This window comes from Chrysemys picta, chromosome 3 (genome assembly GCF_011386835.1).
Source record: "Chrysemys picta bellii isolate R12L10 chromosome 3, ASM1138683v2, whole genome shotgun sequence".
In the NCBI taxonomy this organism is placed as follows: Eukaryota; Metazoa; Chordata; order Testudines; family Emydidae; genus Chrysemys; species Chrysemys picta.
Window position 1 is genome coordinate 33,364,616 of NC_088793.1, and position 24,679 is coordinate 33,389,294.

General features: G+C 43.9%; 1 protein-coding gene and 1 non-coding gene across 8 annotated transcripts in view; both read right to left on the minus strand.

Annotated features, from left to right (window-relative positions):
- The window catches only part of GRHL1 (grainyhead like transcription factor 1), a 75,254-nt gene that overhangs the window by 27,521 nt on the left and 23,054 nt on the right, over positions 1-24,679 (minus strand). For all 7 annotated transcript variants that reach the window (XM_024100553.3, XM_024100551.3, XM_024100552.3 and 4 more), the window contains exons 4-9: positions 23,581-23,965; positions 22,693-22,769; positions 21,547-21,703; positions 20,917-21,028; positions 19,855-19,949; positions 4,451-4,609 (exon numbers count right to left, since the gene is read on the minus strand). In XM_024100553.3, coding sequence (XP_023956321.1) covers positions 4,451-4,609; positions 19,855-19,949; positions 20,917-21,028; positions 21,547-21,703; positions 22,693-22,769; positions 23,581-23,965 — 985 coding nt within the window. The remainder of the gene's footprint in view (positions 1-4,450; positions 4,610-19,854; positions 19,950-20,916; positions 21,029-21,546; positions 21,704-22,692; positions 22,770-23,580; positions 23,966-24,679) is intronic.
- LOC135982705 (U2 spliceosomal RNA) lies at positions 22,319-22,503 on the minus strand. The gene has a single exon (XR_010600262.1). It is a non-coding gene; the product is annotated as a U2 spliceosomal RNA (small nuclear RNA).

Genomic DNA, 24,679 nt, shown 5'->3' on the forward strand with positions numbered 1-24,679 from the left:
AAAAGCAAAGAAGACGTGCTGCAAGAAGTGATGCGGCAATCTATTAAAGAGAATGAGAAAGCACAGAACTGGAGGGAGAGAGAAAGCAGGATCCGCCAGGAAAACGCAGCGCACCAGCGGCAAAGCACGGAGCACTGGCAGCAAAGCACGGATCGGCTCATAAGCATCCTGGAGCACCAAGCAGATGCTATCCAGGAGCTCATAGCCATGCAGAAGGAGCAGTACCGCAAACGCCCCCACCCCCCACAGCCCTTGTCCCAAAACTCTTTCCGTTGTGCCCCACTGTCACCTCCAACCCACTTTCCCCAACTTCCGTGTTCTTCACACCACCAGCTGCCTCCAACACCAGTATCTTCACCACCCAGCCCTGAAAACCACGACCCTTACCCTCTGCACTCAACCCCCATCACCATGCAGTATAGCTGTCCTGAAGTGCAGCACTCACTGCACAGCACACCAGACAGGACATACGCGAATCTGTGATTGTACCGTTCCCCACTCCACCCCCTTGTTTCTTTTCAATAAATAAAGGTTTTCTTTTCAATAAATGGATTTCTTGGCTTTGAAAACATTCTTTATTATTGCATAAAAGTAAAAGACTCCTTAGCCCAGGAAATAAACAGGCACTGCAAGTCTGCTTGTCTGCTTCGCAAACACAAGATTGGAACTACTGCACTTCACTCCCGTGCAGGGCACCAGATATCACTGCTGGTTTTCAGCCTCAAATTGCTCCCTCAAGGCATCCCTAATCCTTGCAGCCTCGGGCTGGGCCCCTGTAATAGCCCTGCTCTCTGGCTGTGCAAATTCAGCCTCCAGGTGTTGAACCTCTGAGGTCCATGCTTGAGTGAAGCTTTCACCCTTCCCTTCACAAATATTATGGAGGGCACAGCACGTGGATATAACCGCGGGGATGCTGTTTTCGGCCAAGTCCAGCTTCCCATACAGAGATCGCCAGCGGCCCTTTAAACAGCCAAAGGCACACTCCACAGTCATTCGGCACCAGCTCAGCCTGTAGTTGAACCATTCCTTGCTGTGTCAAGGCTCCCTGTGTAGGGTTTCATGAGCCACGCATTAACGGGTAAGCGGGATCTCCAAGGATCACAATGGGCATTTCAACTTCCCCTACTGTGATCTTCTGCTCTGGGAAAAAAGTCCCGGCCTGAATCTTCCTGAACAGCCAAGTGTTCCAAAAGAGGCATGCGTCATGCACCTTTCCGGACCAGCCTGTGTTAATGTCAATGAAACACCCACGGTGATCCACAAGCGCCTGGAGAACCATAGAGAAATACCCCTTCCGATTAATGTACTCGGATCTTAGGTGGGGTAGTGCCAGAATAGGAATGTGAGTCCCATCTATTGCCCCTCCACAGCCATCCACTATTTCCTGCACATTACCCAGAGTCATGGTTCTTCTGAGTAAGATGCGATTAATGGCCCTGCAAACTTGCATCAATATGATTCCAACGGAGGGTCCTTTTACAGATTCAGACTAACACGGCTACCCCTCTGATACATGATTCCAACGGTCGACTTTCCCACTCCGAACTGGTTTGCGACCAACCGGTAGCTGTCTGGAGTTGCCAACTTCCAGATTGCAATAGCCACCCACTTCTCCACTGGCAGGGCAGCTCTCAATCTCGTGTCCTTGCGCCGCAGGGTGGGGGCGAGCTCCTCACACAGTCCCATGAAAGTGGCTTTTCTCATCCGAAAGTTCTGCAGCCACTGCTCATCATCCCAGACTTCCATGACGATGTGATCCCACCACTTGGTGCTTGTTTCCCGAGCCCAAAAGCGGTGTTCCATGGTGCTGAGTATGTCCGTGAATGCCACAAGCAATTTTGTGTCGTACGTGTTACGCGGCTCGATAGCATCGTCACACTCCTCACTCTCACTGTCACTTTGGATCTTAAGGAATAGTTCGACAGCCAAAGGTGACGTGCTGGCGAGATAAATCAGCATACGCCTCAGCAATTCGGACCCCATTTCCTGCAGACAACAGATCGTGCTGCACAGAAACCGTTGAAAGATGGCACCAAAGGTGGATGCAAACAAAAGGGATTTCTGGGATGCGAAGCGATGCATCACAGGGCGTTGGGACAGGACCCAGAATGCCCCACACTCACACCCCCTTCCCACAACCAACGGTGCCAGAATGGGAAGAGGTGCTCTGTGGGATAGCTGCCCATAATGCACCGCTCCCAATGGCGCTGCAAATGCGGCCACGACAGTGCACTGGGCAGCTGTCAGTGTGGACAAACTGCAGCGCTTTCACTACTCAGCTGTATGAAGTCAGGTTTAACTCACAGCGCTGTACATCTGCAAGTGTAGCCAAGGCCTCAGAGAGATATTCAGTTACTATGGTAATGGTGGCCTCTTAAGTACCTAAGATAAGTAGATGGATCACTTAAGATTCAAGCCTTGGCCACTTCCTCTGCAGTCAGATGGAGGCACCGCTGGGGGTTGGGACACTCAACTAATAGAGGTGTAATAGAGGTCAAGTCTATTTTTATACTATTTAAACAGAGATTGAGCCAATATTTGAGTGATCTGTATTGACAGAGATGTGTTCCCCATGTGACTCCACTTCAGAATCTGGGTGAGGGACTGTCTATGTGTAACAATCATGCTAAGGAATTACATCCTCAACTTGACAATATTTTTTGGGTGCGAAGAGATGCCCCCAGTTTAAATACAACAAATATATTTTACAATGTAGGTCAGGGAGGAGTCATGCAAAGAGAGAGACCAGACAAAAATCCATAGTGAAAAATTATATAAATGGGGTAACTAACTAGATTTGCTGAAATTTATGATGCAGACTAAAACACTTTCCTCTGAACCAATGAGCGGAGTGTGGATGTGCCATAGTATTAACAACTGGTTTATTAAAAGCGAGGGAGTTTGGAAGTCTACTTTTTTAGCTTGTGACTTATTGAAGAAAGGTAGTCCAGGGGTTACGGCACTAGCCTGGGTTCAATTCTCTTCACCACCACAGACTTCTTATGTGACAAGTCACTTAACCTCTCTAGGTAGATCTATACTGCACACTAAGCCTGGGCTTTGACTCAAGTTTGAGCCCAACACTCCCTTCCATTTACACATAAAATAGTTTGACTTGAGTCCGCAAGCACTCAGGACCTGCTATGGGGGTTGGTCAGAGCCAAGTCCTGCTGTGACTCTGATCCAAGCCTTGTCCAGTTTGGAAATAGGTCAAGCTGCAGACCCGAGTCAGGTCTGCGTAGTGCAGTATGGGCATGCTAGCCAGATTTATAATGCCGAGTAAATAGTGAGCACAAGAAACCCTCAGGAAGTCTGCAAACCCTTTGTAATTTTTAAGAACTAAAGGTAACATTTTCATAAGTGCCTAATTCCCATTTTCAAACAACTTATGTGCTTAGGAAAGTCTGTAGGATTTGGGAGTCTAAGTCACTTTGGATATCATTTTCACATGTGCCTAAGACACTGTTCTGGCCCTGCTTACAGTATAGACCCTATGGTGGGGCAGAAGAAGGCTGGGTAAGTGTCCATCCATGCATTAGAACTGGAGTGATAGTGACAGAAATATTACGATTAAACATGCAGTGTTAGGCAAATTTTTTTATGGTAGCCTGCACTTGGGGTTAAGAGTTCAGAATTTGGTTGGGAGAAGCCCTGGGCTCAGAGATGTGCTTTTCACTGGGCCTCGGAAAGTCTGCCCAGATTTGGATGAGTTGTAAGCCACGAAAAATTGTTATTTGTGAAAATCTGGTCAAGTTTTTAAAACTTCGCACAGTCTCAGGAAATATTCCACCTTCTACAATGCTGCACTCACAGCTTTAGGAGCTCTACATCTGTGGAGAAAAACCAAACCATAAGCGCCAAGCGGAGCGCTCATAACTGAGGCATTCAAAACTAGTGGAGACTTGAAAATTTTGTCCTCAGTTTCCCCACTGATAAAATGCTATTAAATGATACTTCCCTATCTCACCAGGGCAGTAGGAAAACAAACTCATTACTGGTGAGGTTCTCAGATGTTTTGATAATGAGAACAAGGCGGCAGCACACAAAGAAATAAAAAATTCCATATTTAGTGATTTTGGTAAAAAAGACTTGTTCCCTGTCTCAATAGAGTTTCAAGTTTGAACTGAAAACCAAGTATACAGAGTTATTTGCTGTTGGCAACTGTGACATTCAGTGTCATCTCCCAATGAACATTCCCAAAGTCAACACTGACTGTGCCTAAAAACATTTTGCAACACTCCAGCATTCTGAAGGCAGCAAATTTTTCTGAGGTCACTTCAGCATCTCTGCACCAATTTTTTCCCTTACAAATGCCGAACACATATGGAGTTTTCAGAGATTATCCAAAATAGCATGTGTTAGAATCATAAACGAAAAGGTCATTTATACTAAACAGAGCTGGAGGGACAGCCTTCCCCAAGCCCTCATTTGCAGGCTGGCCTGACCTTACCTTGTCACAGAAGACTTTAATCTGGCAGTAGGCCCTGTGGACGGGTTTGTTACTCCTGTTATTGTAGCTGTAGGTGTCAATCTGAATGTTCAAGGGCAGCCCTTTAACTCCTTTCTGAGAGGAGAAATCTGTGCTGAGGCAGTTTACAGAAATAAAAACCTGCAAAAAAAGGAAAAAGCTTCCATCAGCAGCGATTAATACATTCTTAGTGTTTGCTTCAGCCAGCCATACTGAGTCACAATGTAACGACTTCACTTGGGTTGGCTGTGGGATTTGAATCCTAGGCCTTGGCTACACTTACCCGGTAGTTCGGCGGCGAGCGATCGAACTTCTGGGTTCGACTTATCGCGTCTAGTCTGGACGCGATAAGTCGAACCCGGAAGTGCTCGCCGTCGACTGCGGTACTCCAGCTCGGCGAGAGGAGTACCGTGGAGTCGACGGGGGAGCCTGCCTGCCGAGTGTGGACCAAGGTAAGTTCGAACTAAGGTACTTCGAACTTCAGCTACGTTATTCACGTAGCTGAAGTTCCGTACCTTAGTTCGAATTAGGGGGTTAGTGTAGACCTGGCCCTAGACCTTCAGAACTAAAACGGTGAGTTTCTACCACATAAGCTAAACGACTATTCACATGAATCAGTGGACCAGCCACTAATGGGGATACAAAGACCCATCCTCCTAGTGTGGATTACAGCAACAAATATCAAACCTCATGCAGACTCTAGTTAACTTATTTTTATGCCCAGAGAAATATTTTGTCTATTGTAACCCTTTTTTAGGGGGCAGAAATCCCTTTCAGGCCCCATTTTCACTGGCCAAAAGAACAGTGTTTAAAAACCTTACTTAAAACAGGGGTCAGACATGCTTGCAGCAAGCACAATTGAAATCAGTCTGGACAGTGGCAAAACCATGTTAGCGCCATGATCAAATTCTACTCTTGAGACTGATGAGTTTTTAAATATAGTTATTTAATACAGGTCCCAATCCAGCAAAGACCTAAGGGCATACTTAACTTTAAGCATGCAAGCAATCCCATTGACTGCAGTGAGATTACTTATGGGTCTTAAAGTTAAACACGTGCTTAAATCTTTATGGGATCAGGGTCTTGAATGCTTCCCAGCAGTGTTCCTTTTTCTGAGCGCGAGCAGGATGTTGTGAAGTGGAATATGAATCCATTTTCATTGTTCAAACTAAATGAAAAAGTTAATGCAAAAAGTAATTTTTCCAAAATAATTTCAATTTCATAATGCAAGATCTTAGTAGTAGCAGAGGAAGGGAATTTTCTAGTTTTCCTATTTAGAGGCACACTGAATTAGTACTTCCGCAAAAGATGCACCTATTCAAATGCCAGGTTCTTATATATGGGTAGTCCTCATTATCATGGAGGGGTTAGAAGCAGCGGAAACCAAAGACAATGAATTACCAGCAAGTTATGGATCAAGATCAGCCAAAGCATTAGAATGGATTCCTCTCTCCTTCCTTTCAAGAATAAAAAAAGATAGGAATCCCTTCCCATCCTCTAAAGAAAGCAAGGATTTCAGAGCCAGAGGCCACAGCAAGTACCTTAACCAAGACTTTGAAAAATATTGCTCCAACATCTAACTGCAAGTTTGTTTTGCTTATAATAATAAACTGAAATTCTAAATATCAGTAGTGAGTGAGGGACCCCTGCTGGTATTTGTCTGATACTACAATTTGCCAAGTTAAGTTTTCAACAGCTTACACACTGTTTAAAAAATAAAGGTCTTTTTATGCAGCATTGTCGTCATAGGTTGCAACACATTTTACAAGTATTATAAAAAGAGGGAGGAAGTTAGGTGAGACAAGTTATTCCTGTTTCCAAGGGATTTTTTTTATAAGAATACTGTCTGCAGCACTGAAGTAGCTTAAGAAGGTGCATATCTGCACTAGATTTGAGGTTCCCTGATTAAATTGTTATTAAAGTTTGATTTTCAAAAATGCACATGCAATTAATATGAACAACTGCATGTACAATTAAGAAGCACAGCCAACATGACTGTACGAGTCAGGAGAGTTTCATGCAAATGGCCAGTTATGAAGGTAGCTATTGGCACGCACCCTTACCAAAGTAAGGCATTATCACTCTAACCATGCACACAAATCAGTGTAGTTTTACGAATCAGTCCCTTAATGTTTGTTTGGTTGCCCACAATCTCTGGGAAAAGATCACATATGAACTGTTCAAACATTTTTCAATAAAGATCTATGAATCATTATGGCAGCAACTAGCCTCACTTTTGAGAATTTTATAAGAATGAACCAACTACTGCTACCGGACATTTTAGGCTGTGCACTGAATGGGCTGTGCATGGAAGAAACAGCTAAAGCCCTATGAGCCTGTCAAACTGATTCTATACACTTTTGTGAAATATTCTAAAGCAACAGTGCTTCAAGTCTTTGATTTAAAGGAGGCAAATATGTAGCTAAGCACCATTAGAGCATTGCTGGAAAAAAGTATGAAGAGTTTTAAAAGTAAATCGCCGACAACAAATTGACCAGAATTGTTTGCCAGCTTCTAAGCCACCCACTCCTCCCTGATCCCCTACAAGTTGGTGTGGGCATATCAACACAGCCAATATTGAGCTATTTATAAGAGTTAGTGCAATGCAGATCTAGGGCCTGCTCGTGCAGCCTGTACTCAGGTAGAATGCTCTGACTTCAAACAGATGTTTGTCTGCAGGATTGGAACATCTCAGAGCGCATTTTGCATTGCATAAGGGGGCGAGTGGAGGACTTTCAGGAGTTTCCTCTGGTTTTGGATTTGTATAATGGATAATGTTGCCTTATGAGCAGAAGTGTTATTTCTAATTAGTACTGATTTTTATTGGTTGCATATATATAGCTTAGTCTGACCATAATAAATGTTTATTTGTGTACGTGCCTTGTGTCTGTATCACTTTAATGAAGTAGGAATCTTTAAGAGAAAGCAAGGACTGTTTTTCTCAAGAACATGTGCAGATACAGCCATTGCGACTGGTTTAATAGACCCATGGAACTTTCAAAAATCTATGATTTAATATTATACCTCTAAGCACCAAAGTGGGGGTGGGGGGAGGGTAAAGAGGGCAGGGGCAGAATCTTTAGACTAGATAAGCATCAATTCCTTAGTCCTTAGAGCAGGGGTAGGCAACCTATGGCACGCGTGCCAAAGGTGGCACGCGAGCTGATTTTCAATGGCACTCACACTGGCCGGGTCCTGGTCACCGGTCCTGGGGGCTCTGCATTTTAATTTAATTTTAAATGAAGTGTCTTAAACATTTTAAAAACCTTATTTACTTTACATACAACAATAGTTTAGTTATGTATTATAGACTTATAGAAAGAGACCTTCTAAAAATGTTAAAATGTATTACTGGCACGCGAAACCTTAAATTAGAGTGAATAAATGAAGACTTAGCACACCACTTCTGAAAGGTTGCTGACCCCTACCTTAGAGCCATTTCCCTTTGGTTGGGAGGTCTTGGCATTTTCAAACTCTAGGTCTCTCTTTACAGCTCTCTTTGCATTTGCCGGGGTGCGGGTGGGGGTGGGGAGAGAGGTTTATGTAAATTCTAATCGACTGACCAAGCAGAGCATCCTCAGCACTGTAGTCTGAAGTTAGAAGTTTCTGTCTCGATGCTAGACATGTACAGCATTGATGGACTTCAATATACACATCCCGATTTAATCCACTAGTTCCATGTGAATTTGCAATTATTCATCTACCAGGGGACAAGGGTTTTTGTTCCATTTGAAAATAGTCTTCATTTGATTAGGTCTGGCTTTAAAGACTGAATCTACTTCTAGGATAGAAATCATTATTCAATCTTCTGCATTCTAGAAGAGGAAGAGAGAGGCCTAAACCCCAGTCTTCTCGCTCTACCCTTTTTGGATACAACAGGAACCAGTCTAAACTTGTCCATATGCAGAAACTCAGCTTAATTCAACATGATGTGTCCAAACCTAGTGTGAGAGTTTCATCCTTTCCATGGCAATATGCTAGTCGTCTGATGCCAAACTGAGATTGCTTTAAAATCCCACCTGAATGGAGTCTACAGCTGGGTTCTTGGGAACGGTGTTTCCAATGAAGTGGAAACTTGATTTCTTTCAGTCACTTTGTTTAGGACAGATTTGAATCAAGTTCTTAAAGAAATAAGGGTGAGTGACTGACCCAGCTACATCCCCACCCCAACATTTTCAGAAGAAAAATGTAACCACAAAAGTCACTCAGCATCTTTAGCCTGTTCAGCAAGATTCCTCTTCAGCTGTCCAACCTATTTTTTCTAAGGGCAGTTCCGCATTCTTGGCTATATTAAGATTTGCTTGTTACTTTTCAAAAACATTTTCATTTTCATCTTACCTCCCAGGATTCAGCTTTAAAAAGAGATGACACTTAAAACACACAGTGTCATCAGCCCCAAATGTTCAAAACCCATGGGTCAGGCCCCAAAAAGTCAATGGCTTGACTTAAAAAGCATGAGATTGTTACTGAAGAGAGACATTTGGGATTATTTTTGCCTTCTTGTTTTGAGATTTTAGGTTATACCCGAATCACATTTTTAAGCTTGTCTCTGCAACTAAGAGGTCCAGAAACTTTCCTGTAAAAATAAAAGTAAGCTCAAATTCCCTCCTAATCACACAGCTCCTGGAGCTGGGAATTTGAGGGAGGGAAATACCAAATATTGCAAGAACTGTGAGAGTGTTGGCAATACTGCATATACAATTTAGTATCAGGGAAGATGCATGCATGTGTTAACTTTTATTTTACACTTCTATAGTCCTTTCCATCAGAGACTCTCAAAACACATTACCAACAGTAAGTAAGTTACAGACCTCAGAGGGGCATTGGGAAGCTAAGTATGATTCCTATTTTAGGGAGCAGAAAAGTGAAGCAATAAGATTAAAGCAACTTCTCCAAGGTCACAGAGGAAGCCTGTGGCAGAGCAGAGCATCCAGATCTCATGACTCTCAGGCTGTGCTTTAACCACAAGACCATCTCCTAACTCAAGGAAACCTAGTGTACACCTACCTTAAAATCTACAAGAAACTCATTAATTTTAATAAATGCAGGGATCTTTAAAAAAAGTTAAGAGAAATCAAGTCAGAATATCTGCGATTTGCCCTCAAGGAAGAGCAGCAGACACAGCCAAAAACTTTTCTATACAGCCACTTTTACTAACAAGACCTGCCTTTCAAACAAACCAGGAAAAATAAAAAAGTATAATTAAAGCACAATCAAAGCACTGCAGAAGCTTCCCGGTCCCTGAGTTGAAGGATGGCTTCTTAATGAAGTCCTGTGTGCCCAAATCCCTTCTCTTCAGTTTATCTTGGCACCACACAGGTGATTCCCTCAATTTAAATTAGTCAGAAGCCTAAATAGTGGAGCTTTCAAATGAAGGGAAATTATGTTCACTGTATGCATAATAATAAAAAACATGAATCACCGAAAAGCAACAAACAAAATGGGTTTGGAGATATTTATGCTTCCAGATCAGGGCCTGATCCAGCGTGGCAATCAATTCCTATGCTCCTAATATTTACTGTGGTTTTATTTTTTGAAATACCGCAGGCAAATCAAATCCTATTAATTTCCATTCATGCTACATTATTCTTGTACCCAGAGGAGTAAGACATGGTCCAATAATTCAGACACATTAGGTACTCTTTTTATAGTCAGCATTCAGATGAAGTTCCAATTCTCTTCTAATATACCTGAAGGCAAAGTGCCTATAGTTTTGATAGAAGGTTCTGCAGCATCATTTGCATCTCTTCAGATGCATGCAAGTTTAAGCTTCCATAGATTCCGAGCCCAGAAAGGACCACTATGATCATCTAATCTGACCTTTGGTACAACACAGGCCATAGAACTTCTCTATAATAATTCCTGAAGTGTATCTTTTGGGGGGGAGGGGGGGCAATCATTGATAAAGAATCCACCACAATCCTTAATACGGCTAATTACTCTGTTAAAAATGTGTGTCTTATTTCCAGTCTGGATGCATCTAGCTTTAACCTCCAGCCACTGGATCGTGTAATACTTTTCTCCAGTCAGATCCCAGAGACCAACCAGACCTCCACTCTCACCACCACCCCAAACTCCTGCACAGCCATTATCATGTATTTGTTCCTCATGTAGGTACTTATATAGACTGTAATCAAATCACCACTCAATCATTTCTTTAAGTTACTGTACCAAAGTCTTCATTAGCTCCACATGCAGAGCGCATATTCATCAACTTACTGTGCACATGTAACATACTTATTTCCCAACAGAATTTCCTCACATTTATCAGATGTGAATTGTCTTCATTGAAGACTGGCTCCTTGGCAAGTATGAGGTTTTCAGTTTGGTGAGTCAGAACTGCTAAAGTTCAAAATAAGTCCTGGAACCATTTCCTGAAGGTAACGCTCTCTCTGATACGTCAGCCAATTTTCAGTTTACCTTAGAGCCAACAGACATCTGGAGAACATTTAAGCCCAGTGTGTATTTAATTCATGGAGTCACATACACTGTGAACAGAACTGCGAAGTGTGCAAGGCACCACCAAATTTCCACTTCATAGAATCATAGAATATCAGGGTTGGAAGGGACTTCAGGAGGTCATCTAGTCCAACCCCTGCTCAAAGCAGGATCAATCTCCAACTAAATCATCCCAGCCAAGGCTTTGTCAAACCTGACCTTAAAAACCTCTAAGGAAGGAGATTCCACCACCTCCCTAGGTAACGCCTTCCAGTGTTTCACCACCTACACCTTCCCCCACTGCAACTTGAGACCATTACTCCTTGTTCTGTCACCTGCTACCACTGAGAACAGTCTAGATCCATCCTCTTTGGAACCCCCTTTCAGGTAGTTGAAAGCAGCTATCAACCCCGCCCCTCATTCTTCTCTTCTGCAAACTAAATAATCCCAGTTCCCTCAGCCTCTCCTCATAAAAGTCATGTGCTCCAGCCCCCTAATCATTTTTGTTGCCCTCCACTGGACTCTTTCTAATTTTTCCACATCCTTCTTGTAATGTGGGGCCCAAAACTGGACAGTACTCCACAGCAAAAATAGATATTTCAAGACATTCAGTTAGCTCCTCTTCTAATGGAACATCCCAAGGCTGTGGGTACCTGTGTTCCTGTTACCACTGGGCAGCAAAAGGTGGCAACTTCACGGAAAAAAGAAGCTTAGATCACTAAGTCCTGTGTTGTATTGCACAGGACCGGTTCTCATGCATCAGAACCTAAGTCAAAAATTTGCTTCCAGTTTGCAGTGGTTATGAATGAGTGAAACTTGGGTTTGCGCTCCGGAATTCCACGATGATTTATTTAAAAAATCTGTTCCTCAGAAATGTGTATGTTTACTATGTAAATGTCATATGCTGCACTCACTTTTGCCCCAGATATTTGTGGTTTTACAGCCTTTGCTTTAACCTGGCACTTTTCTTTTATTGGAAATGCAAATAGGCATTTGACTCACCATCCTCCCATTCACATTTCACAGTTTCATTCCCAACTAACCAAACCTGAACCTTCTTAATGAAGCCAAAGACGGCAACACCTTATTTTATTGAGACATATGATATATGGATGCCATTCTAATGAACCATCAAAATATATGCAATATTCACAGAGAAAGTTAAAACTGTTCCTACAGTGAACGCCAAACAAAAATTATGCTAGAACATATTAAAATAGTATCTCAGAACCACCCAGACAAAAATAAGTCTTGTGTCAAATCACAATAAGTGATCCACCCTCTTCAGAAAAGTAAGTTCAGTGAAACAGACTCCTGCTTATTACAATACATGGGCAGGTTCCACTGTACAGCGAACACCCATGCTAGGCAGATTCCTGTTTCAAGAGATGAGACCAAACTATCTAAAAATTGTTTGGGTACAATTCTTCTCCACCTTTAGTAGAGCAATTAAACAGCTTATTGTCATTTAAGATGTCACTGAAGTCAGGTTTCCCTGCAACTTTCTTTAGGCAGGAAAAAGTGAAAAAAAATACTAAAACTATCTCCAATTTTAGGGATCACTGTAGTGCTGTAGTCATCATGAACAGGTCGGAGTATGACGAGAGGCTGCTAGACAACTCTGACACCACATTCTACAGGTCATTACCCTCTGATCCCACTGAAGGGTACCAAAAGAAACTGCACCATCTGCTCAAGAAACTCCCTGAAGAAGCACAGGAACAAATCTACAGAGACACACCCCTAAGGCCCGACCAGGGGTATTCTATCGGCTACCCAAGATCCATAAACCTGGGAATCCTGGATGCCCCATCACCTCAGGCATTGGCACCCTGACAGCATGATTGTCTGGTCTATGTGGACTCTCTCCTCAGGCCCTACGCTACCAGCACTCTCAGCTATCTTCGAGACACCACTGACTTCCTGAGGAAACTACAATCCATTGGTGATCTTCCAGAAAACACCATCCTGGCCACTATGGATGTAGAAGCACTCTCCACCAACATTCCACACAAAGATAGACTACAAGCCGTCAGGAACAGTATCCCCGATAATGTCATGGCAAACCTGGGGGCTGAGCTTTGTGACTTTGTCCTCACCCACAACTACTTCAGATTTGGGGATGATTTATACCTCCAAGTCAGCGGCATGCTATTTTTTTATGGCTGACCTACAACAATGCTTCCTCAGCTCCCATCCCCTACCACCCCTACTCTACTTGCACTACATTGATGACATCTTCATCATCTGGACCCATGGAAAAGAAGCCCTTGAGGAATTCCACCAGAATTTCAACAATTTCCACCCCACCATCAACCTCAACCTAGACCAGTCCACACAAGAGATCCACTTCCTGGACACTATAGTGCAAATAAGCGATGGTCACATAAACAGCACCCTATACCGGAAACCCATTGACCGCTATACTTACCTACATGCTTCCAGCTTTCATCCAGACCACATCACACAATTCATTGTCTACAGCCAAGCCCTAAGATACAATTGCATTTGCTCCAATTCCTCAGACAGAGACAAACACCTACAGGATCTTTATCAAGCGTTCTTAAAACTACAATACCCACCCGGGGAAGTGAAAAAACAGGTTGACAAAGCCAGAAGGGTACCCAGAAGTCACCTACTACAGGACAGGCCCAACAAAGAAAGTAACAGAAAGCCACTAGCCATCACCTACAGCCCACAACTAAAACCTCTCCAGCGCATCATCAAGCATCTACAACCTATTCTGAAGGATGATCCCTCACTATCACAGACCTTGGGAGACAGGTCAGTCCTCGCTTACAGACAGCCCCCCAATCTGAAGCAAATACTCACCAGGAACTATATACCACACAACAGAAACACTAACCCAGGAACCAATCCGTGCAACAAACCGCATTGCCAACTCTGTCTGCATATCTATTCACCATCATAGGACCTAACCACATCAGCCACACCATCGGGGGCTCGTTCACCTGCACATCTTCCAATGTGATATATGCCATCATGTGCCTACAATGCCCCTCTGTCATGTACATTGGACAAACCAGACAGTCTCTACGCAAAAGAATAAATGGACACAAATCAGACATCAAGAATTGTAACATTCAAAAACCAGTAAGAGAATGCTTCAATCTCCCTGGACACTCAATAAAAGTGGCTATTCTTCAACAAAAATACTTCAAAAACAGACTTCAATGAGAAAGTGCAGAACTGGAATTAATTTGCAAACTTGACACCATCAAATTAGGCCTGAATAAAAACTGGAAGCGGCTGGGTCACTACAAAAAATAATTTTCCCTCTGTTGATACACACCCCTTCTTGTCAATGGGCTACATCCACCCTAATCGATTTGACCTCATTAGCATTGACCCCCCGACTCGGTAAGGCAACTCCCAACTTTTCATGTACTGTGTATTTATACCTGCCTACTGTATTTTCCACTCCATGCATCTGATGAAGTGGGTTCTAGCCCACGAAAGCTTATGCCCAAATAAATTTGTTAGTCTCTAAGTTGCCACAAGGACTCTTTGCTGTTTTTACTCTATTGGGGAGGAGGGATAGCTCAGTGGTTTGAGCATTGGCCTGCTAAACCCAGGGTTGTGAATTCAATCCTTGAGGGGGCCACTTAGGGATCTGGGGCAAAATCAGTACTTGGTCACTGCTAGTGAAGGCAGGGGGCTGGACTCGATGACCTTTCAGGGTCCCTTCCAGCTCTATAAAATCTCTCTCTCAACAATATATATATAAAAAGGTTCTCTGGCACCAAATGCCAGAAGTGCTGTACATATTACTCCCTTCTATACCCTAGCATTAATGAACACAAGGGAGGGAATGTCTATGCTTCAATTAAACACCCGGGGTTGGGCTGGGTCAGCTGACTCTGGCTCACGGGGCTCGGGCTATGAGACAGTAAAACTGAGGTGCAGACATTTGGCTTGGGCTGGACTATTAAACTGCTATTACCTTTCTCTCAGAAGTGGCCACATTTCCATATGTGGGTCACCTTCAGCATTCCCCACCCTTCAGCGTTTTTCCCTCCCCCCATTTCAGTATTCTCTCCCCCCTTCAGTTTCAATGCATTTTCCAGGATATCTTTCAATCTTCCTTCATTTCACCTCTCACCCCCCTCCTCTCAAATCCCTATTCCCTTTCCTGACTCCAAAAATCACCCCCCCCTGTGTACGGATTCTCCCCTGCCCCTCAGACCAGGATTCCTCCTACCCTTCTGGAGCACCCACAGCTCTTCACCACCCCAGGGGAAGGCAGTGCCAGGGTCTCAGCCCTGATAGGGTTTAACACTCCGCTGATCAGCCCAGTGAATTCTCTGACCCACCTACTCCACCATCATTGTGTGGCTTTCTAGAGACTCCTGTGCTGTCTCAGAGTAGCCAACAGGGGGCATTGGGGAGCTGCTGCAGGGATAGTAGTACCATACCACGGAACAGCTTCTCTACACTATTTGATTTCAGAGTTACAAGCTCCTCCCACACGTGTTTACATACATGAGTGTACAGACAGTGCACAAACGGTCAGCTACACTGTCACTACTTGCTCAGAGCAAGCCTTGCCATCACTATATCCTGCATCAGGTTACTGATGCATCACAGTGCCAATGCACATGCAAAGCTCTGGGGTTGCAGCTGCACAGTTGGAAGGTATTCTCCCTGCAGAATACTGCAAAGAACCAGGCAGCACTCAATGCAATGCACACGGTCCCTTAAACACCTGTTTCCAGCTACTTCATGAAAAAGGAGCTTTCTGTTTTATAAACTGGAATGAAGCAATCTTAAGGCTTTTCATTTTTAAAAGATAAAGAATATTTTCATGCCATAACAGTGCCATTATATTTTATCAAATCCATGACGCATACAAACTCCATTAGAAAATGTACATTTTCATGGCCAACTTTTCTTTTCTTTTGACAAAGCATCTCCCCAGCTGTGGATTGTTACTCCCAGGAACCCCACTTCAAGGATTTGTGCTGGGAAGAAAGGCTATGGTACCCACAATGCACTGTATCACAGTTGCTGGAGGCAGCGTCATGGGATGATATTTTACTTCACCCTTCTAAAAAAAGCTACATCTATAGGTGTCAGTCCAGTGCTCAGATTGCCTTTCCCATAAGTTACATCATACACATGAACGAAGACCTGAGCTTGCCAAGACAACTGGTATCAGGGGCATGCACGGGGGGGGGGGAGGGGAGCAGCAACACGAGCCCCCCACCCCCACTCCCAATAATCGTTGGGGGCATAGAACTCTTCCGGCCTTGGGGCTGTGGGGGCCGGGGGAGGGAAGACCGAGCTCCTGCCAGGACCGGGGTGGGAGGCATAGAACATGCCCCCACAAAAGGCAAAGTAAAAATTCTGCGCACACCCCTGGCAGGTATGGACGCACAGCACCCACCACTGTTTGCAACTTTCTCTAGCACAAGCAAATCTCTAACATTCAGCAACAGCCTAAGCCATTCTCACAGAAGACTAGAAACCAGAATGAGTGGGGGAGGGGGGGGAAAAGGCCACAGTATCCCAGGACGAATCCTTTGGCTGTGGGCCTACCGTTTCAGATAACAGGAGGGGCTGAGTAAGCACCCTCCCGAAAATCAAGGCTCCACAGTACATCAGTTTGTTAAGCACTTTATCAATGTAATATCACTGTCATCATTAAAAATAAAGCATTGTACTTATTGCTTTGAAGGACTTCCCTGTAACATGGGAAGCTCAACTCTTGCCTCATTCCCCACCCTCTCCATACACTGCACCACACAAGCTTTTGTCAAAAAATGTGAGGTAAATGAACCATGCAATAAAAAATTGTTGAAATTGGCTCAGGCTCCTCCTGATAAGATCACACAGTTGGGAAAGAGCTACAGCTCCGTAGACGAGTAAGTGGATCAAGATTCACTGTCAAATACATTCGCTCAAGGAAAAAAAAAAAAAAAAAAAACAACAAGGTTTAAATAGGAGACCTAGCAACCCAGTGCGCTTGCTACAAAGGCAACCCTTTGTGGATCTGTCTCATGTAAAACCTTAGGGTATGTGGCAGCTGGGAGCGAGCCTCCCAGGCAGGGCAGACAGACTCAAGCTGGTGCGCTACAAATACCTGCGTGGACGTTGCACGGGGTCTGAGCTCAGGGTGGCTAGCCCAAGACGCTGCTAGAGCCGCAATCTCTATTTTTAGAGTGCTAGCTTAAGCCTCATAGCGCGAGTGGCTCCCCAGGCTGGGAGCCTCACCCCTGGGTGCACTGTACAGATAGCTAGAGTGCTAAGCACAGACACCATCACACTCAGGCCCACAGGTTCCCCGCTTGCTTCAGTCTAAAAAACTTACATTCAAAATATCAGTTTTACTTGCTTTTGTAAGTTTCCAACAGTCAGGACTCATGGTCAAAGGCCTTATAGCACTAATTTGGGGGTCTGTCTAACCTACAGCTCAAGAGGTGTGTGTGTGTGTGTGTGTGTGTGTGTGTGTGTGTGTGTGTGTGTGTGTGTGTGTGTGTGTGTGTGTGTGTGTGTGTGTGTAATGCCAAACTGACACCCCTGGAAGCTGCCAGTCTTCATTTAGCCACAGAACAAGCAGCACAAGCTTCCCCACACAACTCCTCCAACATGGCACCTCAACCCCACCTGGAGGAGTGGCAGTGGGGTAGGGGAGAGAGAAAAGGTACTTCACTCTCTCCACATTCAACCCCTGGGCTGACTGCCAGTAAGGATGCCAATTATCTCAGTGGTAATGTTGATGTGAACACCCATTCACTAGAAAAAAAACGGGCCAAGACCACCTGCTTATTTCACACAGGACATCACAGACCAATGGGACAGAAATTACTTTAGTCTCTACTACCATGCACTGGATTTGAACCAGTGATTTAGAGGAGAATTGTTCCCCTCTGCCACCCTCTAAAGTTATTCCCAGACATTCAGGTCTCAATCCCACTTTCATAAAGCCAGGATGCACATCACTGTCCCAGAAAATACTGTCCCCTCTCCCTGGTCAGGCAGGTGCGCAGCAGATTTCACAGTATCTGTAATGAAGTTCACTTACGTATCCAAGATCAACACCACCTTTAGTTCATATCCTTGTCTACTCTCCTGCTTGTGCATTTACCAGCCACAGCTGTCTCAAGAACTAAACTAGCCTTTTCATAACAGTGAAACAGATGGTCTCTATTTCCCAATCTGTAAATAGTTCTTACCTACTTCTCCTGGTTGTTGAAGCTCAGTTAATTCGTGTTTGTAAAGGACTTTGAGTTCCTTGGATGGAAGTACTATTAATCTAATCTGCAGCAGTGAGAAAATGTGTAGCTCTTTACTCTTGGATTCTGTACAATCTACTGATGGCTATTATTCTATCCAGTTTTCTGAACAGTCCAGCACTTCCATGCCTCAAAATGCATTCAAACCTTTCAGTACATTTGCACGGGAAAGGCACCCTTGCTGCCCAATTCCAGGGTAAAATGGGAAACCATCCCTTGTGGCATGAACAAAGCCAGGACACTAGGTTCTAAGTTCAAGGAATTTTAAAGACTGGCATCTGATACCAGACTCACTAGTGATGTTTAACTGAAAACATACTGCTACAAAACCATTCAGGTTGGAGGCACAAAAGTCGTCAGATCTAGGCAGTGAGGAGTAGATATTTACTTTATTTAGCAATAAATACTTGGAACAGCTTCCCACTGCCCATCTCCTAAGTGCCTCTACCTCTCCACAACCCACTTCCATTAAGCTGCCAACACTGTTTCCTTCCTCAAGGTCTTCACACCTCTCTCTTGAACGGTCATCCAGTGCATCTCTGAGACTGACAGACTGTGCTGGGCACTGGCTTTGTCTTCTACGTGTGCTGTAAAGCACTGACATGTAGAGCTCCAGACAAACAACCCTGAAATGCTTTTCAGTGAGGAGTTCTGCCATTCTCCCATTAGTACTATTTCCAGGTGCAGCACTTCGGAGTCCTTCTGGATGACAGATGCCATATATATTCTCAGTCATCTTCACTGTGTCAGTTACTAGCTTCAAACATGATGTGCGGGATATGATCAGCTGGTCTCAAACAGGAAGGAAAACTCTCTGTAAACTGGAGACTAAGCCCTATACCACCAGCATAGGGATGAGCCTTGGTGAATTACATAATTGACCAGCAAGAGTCAATAAAATTACAGAAAACCCTCTACCGCCACCTTGCAGCTGCAACTACATCAGCTCAACAGTGGTATAATCTGATCAAAACTGGACCTGCTTTGCTGTCTTTAGACAGGTTTTCTAGAACTTTGAAGATGCACATCTCCTCCACACGTTTACTTGGGTTACGGCTTCAAACAGCAACAGCTGCAATTAACTAAGCACACCAGCTGGGAAAATTGCTGACAGTACATCTACCACCTAACACAGTGGCCCAAAACACTGGGTGAGGGTCAGATGGTGGCTCAAATGAGTTCACCTAGAGGCCACTCAGATTAAAATGGATCATTGCATGCTAGGATCTGCAGCCTCAGTGGAATATACCTCTGCATATAAATAAGGGCAGCTGCAATCTATTCTGTTTAATGCAATTTAGGTGCAGTAGTCTAGGTTCCTGGCAAATTGCCAAATTGGCCCCTCTTTTGGAGCATCCCAAAAAGTTATTGGCAACTATCACAGCACCACATATTGGTTCCCAGCTACACTAAATCATATCTCCAGCACCTCTGCAGCACTGTTTAGGAAGAAGTTTGGTGCTTCCATGTGTCAGTATTTGTCCAGCAGTACAGATTTCCCTGCTAAGAAACTTAAAGTCACTGCAAAGCTTTTAATATTTGCTCATGCAAGCCCTCTTAGCCAGCAAAATTTTGCCTATTTCTTAACACAAGACTGTAAACAAACTCATTACATGCTAATCATCGGGTCACACACACCCCTCTCTTTCCCCATATGCTGGAAGAGCAGGAAACGTAAGATGGGTCACATACCTTTGCTTCGTCATTAATGTCCCAAGTGAAGGATATGGCATTGTATGCAAGCTCTTCAATGTTACTGATTGTATTGAAGCTCTCCTTATAGTCGGCTGTCGGGAAGGAGAGGAGAGCATCTTAATCATACAAAGCAGACAAACTGTATAGCAACTGCAGCTCTTCCACAGTACCCTAAGGGTTAAAGGCTCTGAAAGGCTTTCAGAGGCGGATTGTTAAAGGTTGAAAGCAGTTCATTATAAAAAAAAGAGAAGAATTAAAACAAAAACTAAAGTGGGAAAGGCAGCGACGCCAAGTATGGCATGTATCTGTGCCATGCCCTATAGTTACATATGAGAAATGTCACACTGCATGACAAGAGTATAAGCTCTCAGTAAAGCTCCTTCAATAATAAAGCTGACGCGCATGCAAATCTTTAAGTGCCAAGTGCTTAATCCCTGCCTTTATTCACAGAAGGAAAGGGCTGGGAGCACAATCCAGCTTTCAACCAAGGAAATCTGGAAGCCAGCCAGTCACAGCCTTGTCTGTAGGCAAATGGAAATTTGCAGTGTTTTCTTTTTAACTGAACCGAGGACTCACTGCAAGAGCACCAGCAGGAAGGAGACCGAGGAGCACTGAAGTATTTCCCCTGAAAAAAACATTGACTGTTTAGAAAGCTTGCAAAGCCCAGAGAGTGCAGTTTAACTATACTGGCCAAGATCTTTAAATGCAACTAGTGATTTGGGGGCACCTCCATTTTTGGATGCGCCAACTTGAGACATCTAAAAAAGGGCCAGTCTTTCAAATGGCGAGGGGAGCACTTGGCATTTTCTGAAAATCTGGCATCTTCAAGGCATCTAACATTAGTTCGCGCACACACCCCCGAATTGAGGCTGCCAAAATACCTAGTCCCTTCTGAAAATACCTTGGCCAAGAACATCCCTTTGGTTTTGCCACAAAGTTAAGAACAGTACTCAGCCTAGTCTGAAGGTTCCCTTTAAAAATGAAGTACCAATAGAAGGTCAAACCCTGCCAAGGAAATCAGGCTTGGAGTTTGATACCAGTAATTAGAGCGTTTCTTACCAATATCAATGCATCTTTGTTTGGCTGTATGCTGCCTTGAGTGCCAGTACTTCCAGTGCCTGATCTGATCTTCTCTTGTTTTGTCTTCGGCAAACACAACCAAGATGACGCTCTTCATGAAGAGGACGGGTAGGGAAGAGAAAAAAAAACTTTAAAAGCCACAGAGAAAATTTGTTTTGGAAGCTTTTACTTGGTATCAGGTTTTCTGCATTTGGCGTGCAAAACTTAGGAAAAGCCAAGTTACGCCTGGCAAAGTAGAATCCTCTTTAGAATGGGAACAAACAAGCTAATGTTCTTCAGGGCCATAAAAGAACAAGGCGGTCAGAAGTTGCCCACAGAAAGAGAATTGGATGCTCTCCTTCCAGGTGTCCACGTCGCATAGACCCATCACCACTACTGACTTGCTTGCTTGGCAGGCTCAGAGACACCAGTGACCGAATAGGCCTGGAGACCAATTTAACCTCTTCTGCTCTTCATTGGCATGGCAGAAGGGGAAAGCTGGGCCTGCTGCTGCGGGCTTCAGTCTAGACTGTTGTGTGACTACAGGACTTCAACCGTAGCCCAGCACCTCCAATAAGCAACAAATACCCACAACACCTCTCCCAAGAAGCTGTAAGAATTTCCACTCACTCTGACTTTGCTGATTGGGTGGTGGATTCCTTCACTGCTGCTGACTTCTTTAAGGGTGATCGGATAAAACTGACCCTTGTTTAGGTATGTCATTGTGCTGTCCCCTGGCTTCTGACGAAGTGACTTGGAAGCTTCTAAGGTGTATTCAAAGTTATTCCTAGGAGACAAAAAGGACATTGATAGCTTCCTGGCAAACTCTTTAGCAAAGTGTTTTACATTTAATTTGGAGACGTTTAAGATTTATTAGTTGAGACACTAAACCCTCAATAGGGAAGGGAGGGGGAAGCAAGACTAGCTCTTTGTTGACAATCAATCCTCTTCATGAGAACATTTAGAAAAGCTCTTTGCAGAGAAAATCAACACGTAGGATTGGACACTGCCTATTCAGGCTTACTGCAACATGTTTTATTTATGTAACAGAAGAGTTTCTATCAATGACCAAAATGCTGTTAAGAGTCATTCAAAGGCTGCTAGGTCCCTTCCTCCCCCCACCAATGTTTCATTCCCAATAAAAAACAAACCAACCCCACATCACCCATTCCCCATCGTAGGTCTCCATACACAAAATCCACACACAGCAACCTCCAGTGCCTGCTGTAGATTCTCAATGTAGAGAGAGCAGACAAGCATCTCTGGGCATCTATCAAGGTGAGGCACTTGGGAGCCAGTTCCAGGAGGGTTCTGCAGTAATTATTATTCTCTTAAATGACTAGATGGGTCACCCCATACCAAGTTGGTTAGAAATCAACGTAAGACTCCCAGATGGCAGTACAGTGCCATTATCAACCCAACAAAGATACCAGGTCGATGCGTGGAGTGGATGGAGCAAGCTCCTATTCCATCTCCCTGTTCCAAAAATCCATTTAATATATAGTCCTCAGATAGAGGACGTATCAGATATTAAACTGATAAGAACAGATACTACACTTGATCAAGTGTACCAACAAAGATAGTTTTCCTAAATATTGCAGACATGACTTTCCAGGTTGTTAAGCACTCAGCACAGCTAAAACCAGGTGTGCACAGCACCTCTGAGAATCATGCCTAAAGAAAGGCAACCCAAAAGAGAATTCATAAGTAAGTCATGAACAAACTGGCTATAAGAGATCAGGCGGCTGCAGGACAATAGAAAGCTTGAAGTATTACCCAGCAATGCTGTCAAAAACGTAGTCCTCTGAACTCATGCTGGCCATCCGCAGATTTAGTTCAGCAGGAAAGAAAACCTGAAAATACAGATAATTAATTCAGCAGCACCAGAAAAAAATTCAACAGCTGCCAGGTTACAACCCTGCTTCAGCTGGCTTTAATATCTGATAACTAGGGATTGTGGCTAGCATACTCTGTATGCTGTTTATGGGCCCCAGTCAAATAATGCTTTATATGCCAATTAAGCACAAGATCTAGCAAGCCCACTCTGGGCCAGCTTTTAAAATCAAGCCTGCCTGAAGCTTGCTAACTACTGGATGTTATGGACATCACTAATATGGACTTAGAACTTGAAGGGAAGCGATGGTGAACCCTGTAGATTTCAAAAGATGCAATAGAACAAATTAAAAATAAAGTCTGATTTTTGTATGAGCTCAGCTCCCATTCAGGCACCTAAATAAACTGGCCAGATTTTCACAAGCGCCCAGCACCCAGTAGCTCCCATTGAGGACAATGGACGCTGAGCACTTGTGAAAATCTGACCAGTTTATTTAGGTGCTTAAATGGGAGCTTCGGGTGCAGAGTTCTTGTAAACTTGACCCACTATTTATTTCACTGTTGCCGCTGACAGATTATTTCCACAAGCTATTTAGCCAAAACTTCCGTCATTTGTAAGATTAGCCATTTGCTTTTGATAACGATTTTTTTGTTTTATAGATTTAATTCACTAAATTATACCTATGGACCTTTGTCTTCTATTTCTAATCCACTGGACTGAGATTTCAGGTTTACACCACTATTAGAGGTGCAACGCGATACCCATGCACTGATTGGGTTGCGCAAACACACACACACGCACATAGAGAACATGGTGAGCGACCCCTGTACCTCTTGCACTCCTTCTTTGAAAGTCTCTGAGAAGGTGGAGTCCGGCGTGCGCCTCTGGGAGTTCTGAGGCTGAGCACTGGAACTAAACTGATCAGGGTTGAGATTCCTGTCGAAAACCACCACCCGTTCGGGGGGCTCGGGGTGGTAGACAGTGGGAGGGATGCCCACAGTGAATCCATGTGGCTGTGTTTCTGTTTTAATTGAATGAGTGGGCATTGTGGCAATGGAAACAGTGACAGTGGTGTCGGGGGTCGTCAGATGGCCTCTCTTGTCCATGGCCATTTGGGTAGCGTGCGGAAGAACAATATTGAAAGGCACATTTTTCAGAACCTGCACTCTGTTTTCTCCAGTAGAGATGAGCGATTGTTCCGTTGGGATGCTGTTTCTTTAAGAGAAAAAAAAGGGTTCAAACCAAAACACCACAACATTAAACAGCAGATCCAGAAACATTTATTGGGCTTCTGGCTAAGGTGAAACAGAATATCAGCTCCCTGTATTGGTGATGATCAACTATATCTAGGGGTAAGGGTTCTAGAATTTATAAAAAGCTTATCCATTTCTGACTCCTAGGACCCTAATTTTGAGCTAGTATACTATACTTGACCTTAAAGCATTAACAGCCCATAAACTGAGTCACCCAAAACACAATACACTAAGGGCCCCGCTGACAGGGTATCAAGCACCGAGGGACTCACTTGATTGGCTTATATATAAGTTTACATACTATACCACCACACTGGTTTCTGTGTTCCTCAACAGACTGAATCATCTTGTTATCAGAGCTGGAGCAATTTAAACTTGTCTTGGTCAGCTCTCTCTTCAGCTTAGCATTATAGGAAGAGGGCAGCAGGGAGTGGGACTTAAGGTTAATTTATATTCATGATATTTTATGATCCCATGGTTTGTTGGTGGGTTCCGCTCCCTCCCCGAATAAAAGAAAAGACTGCAAAATTTATGCAAGTGAAACTAATGCATCAGAACCACAGGTTAACAAACCACAAATACATTGCAATGTTTTATGGCACCCCATTCAAATTAATCCTGACTACATATTCCAAATGCATCCAGTCCTGTAGCACCTAGTAACTGATGGGGTTTA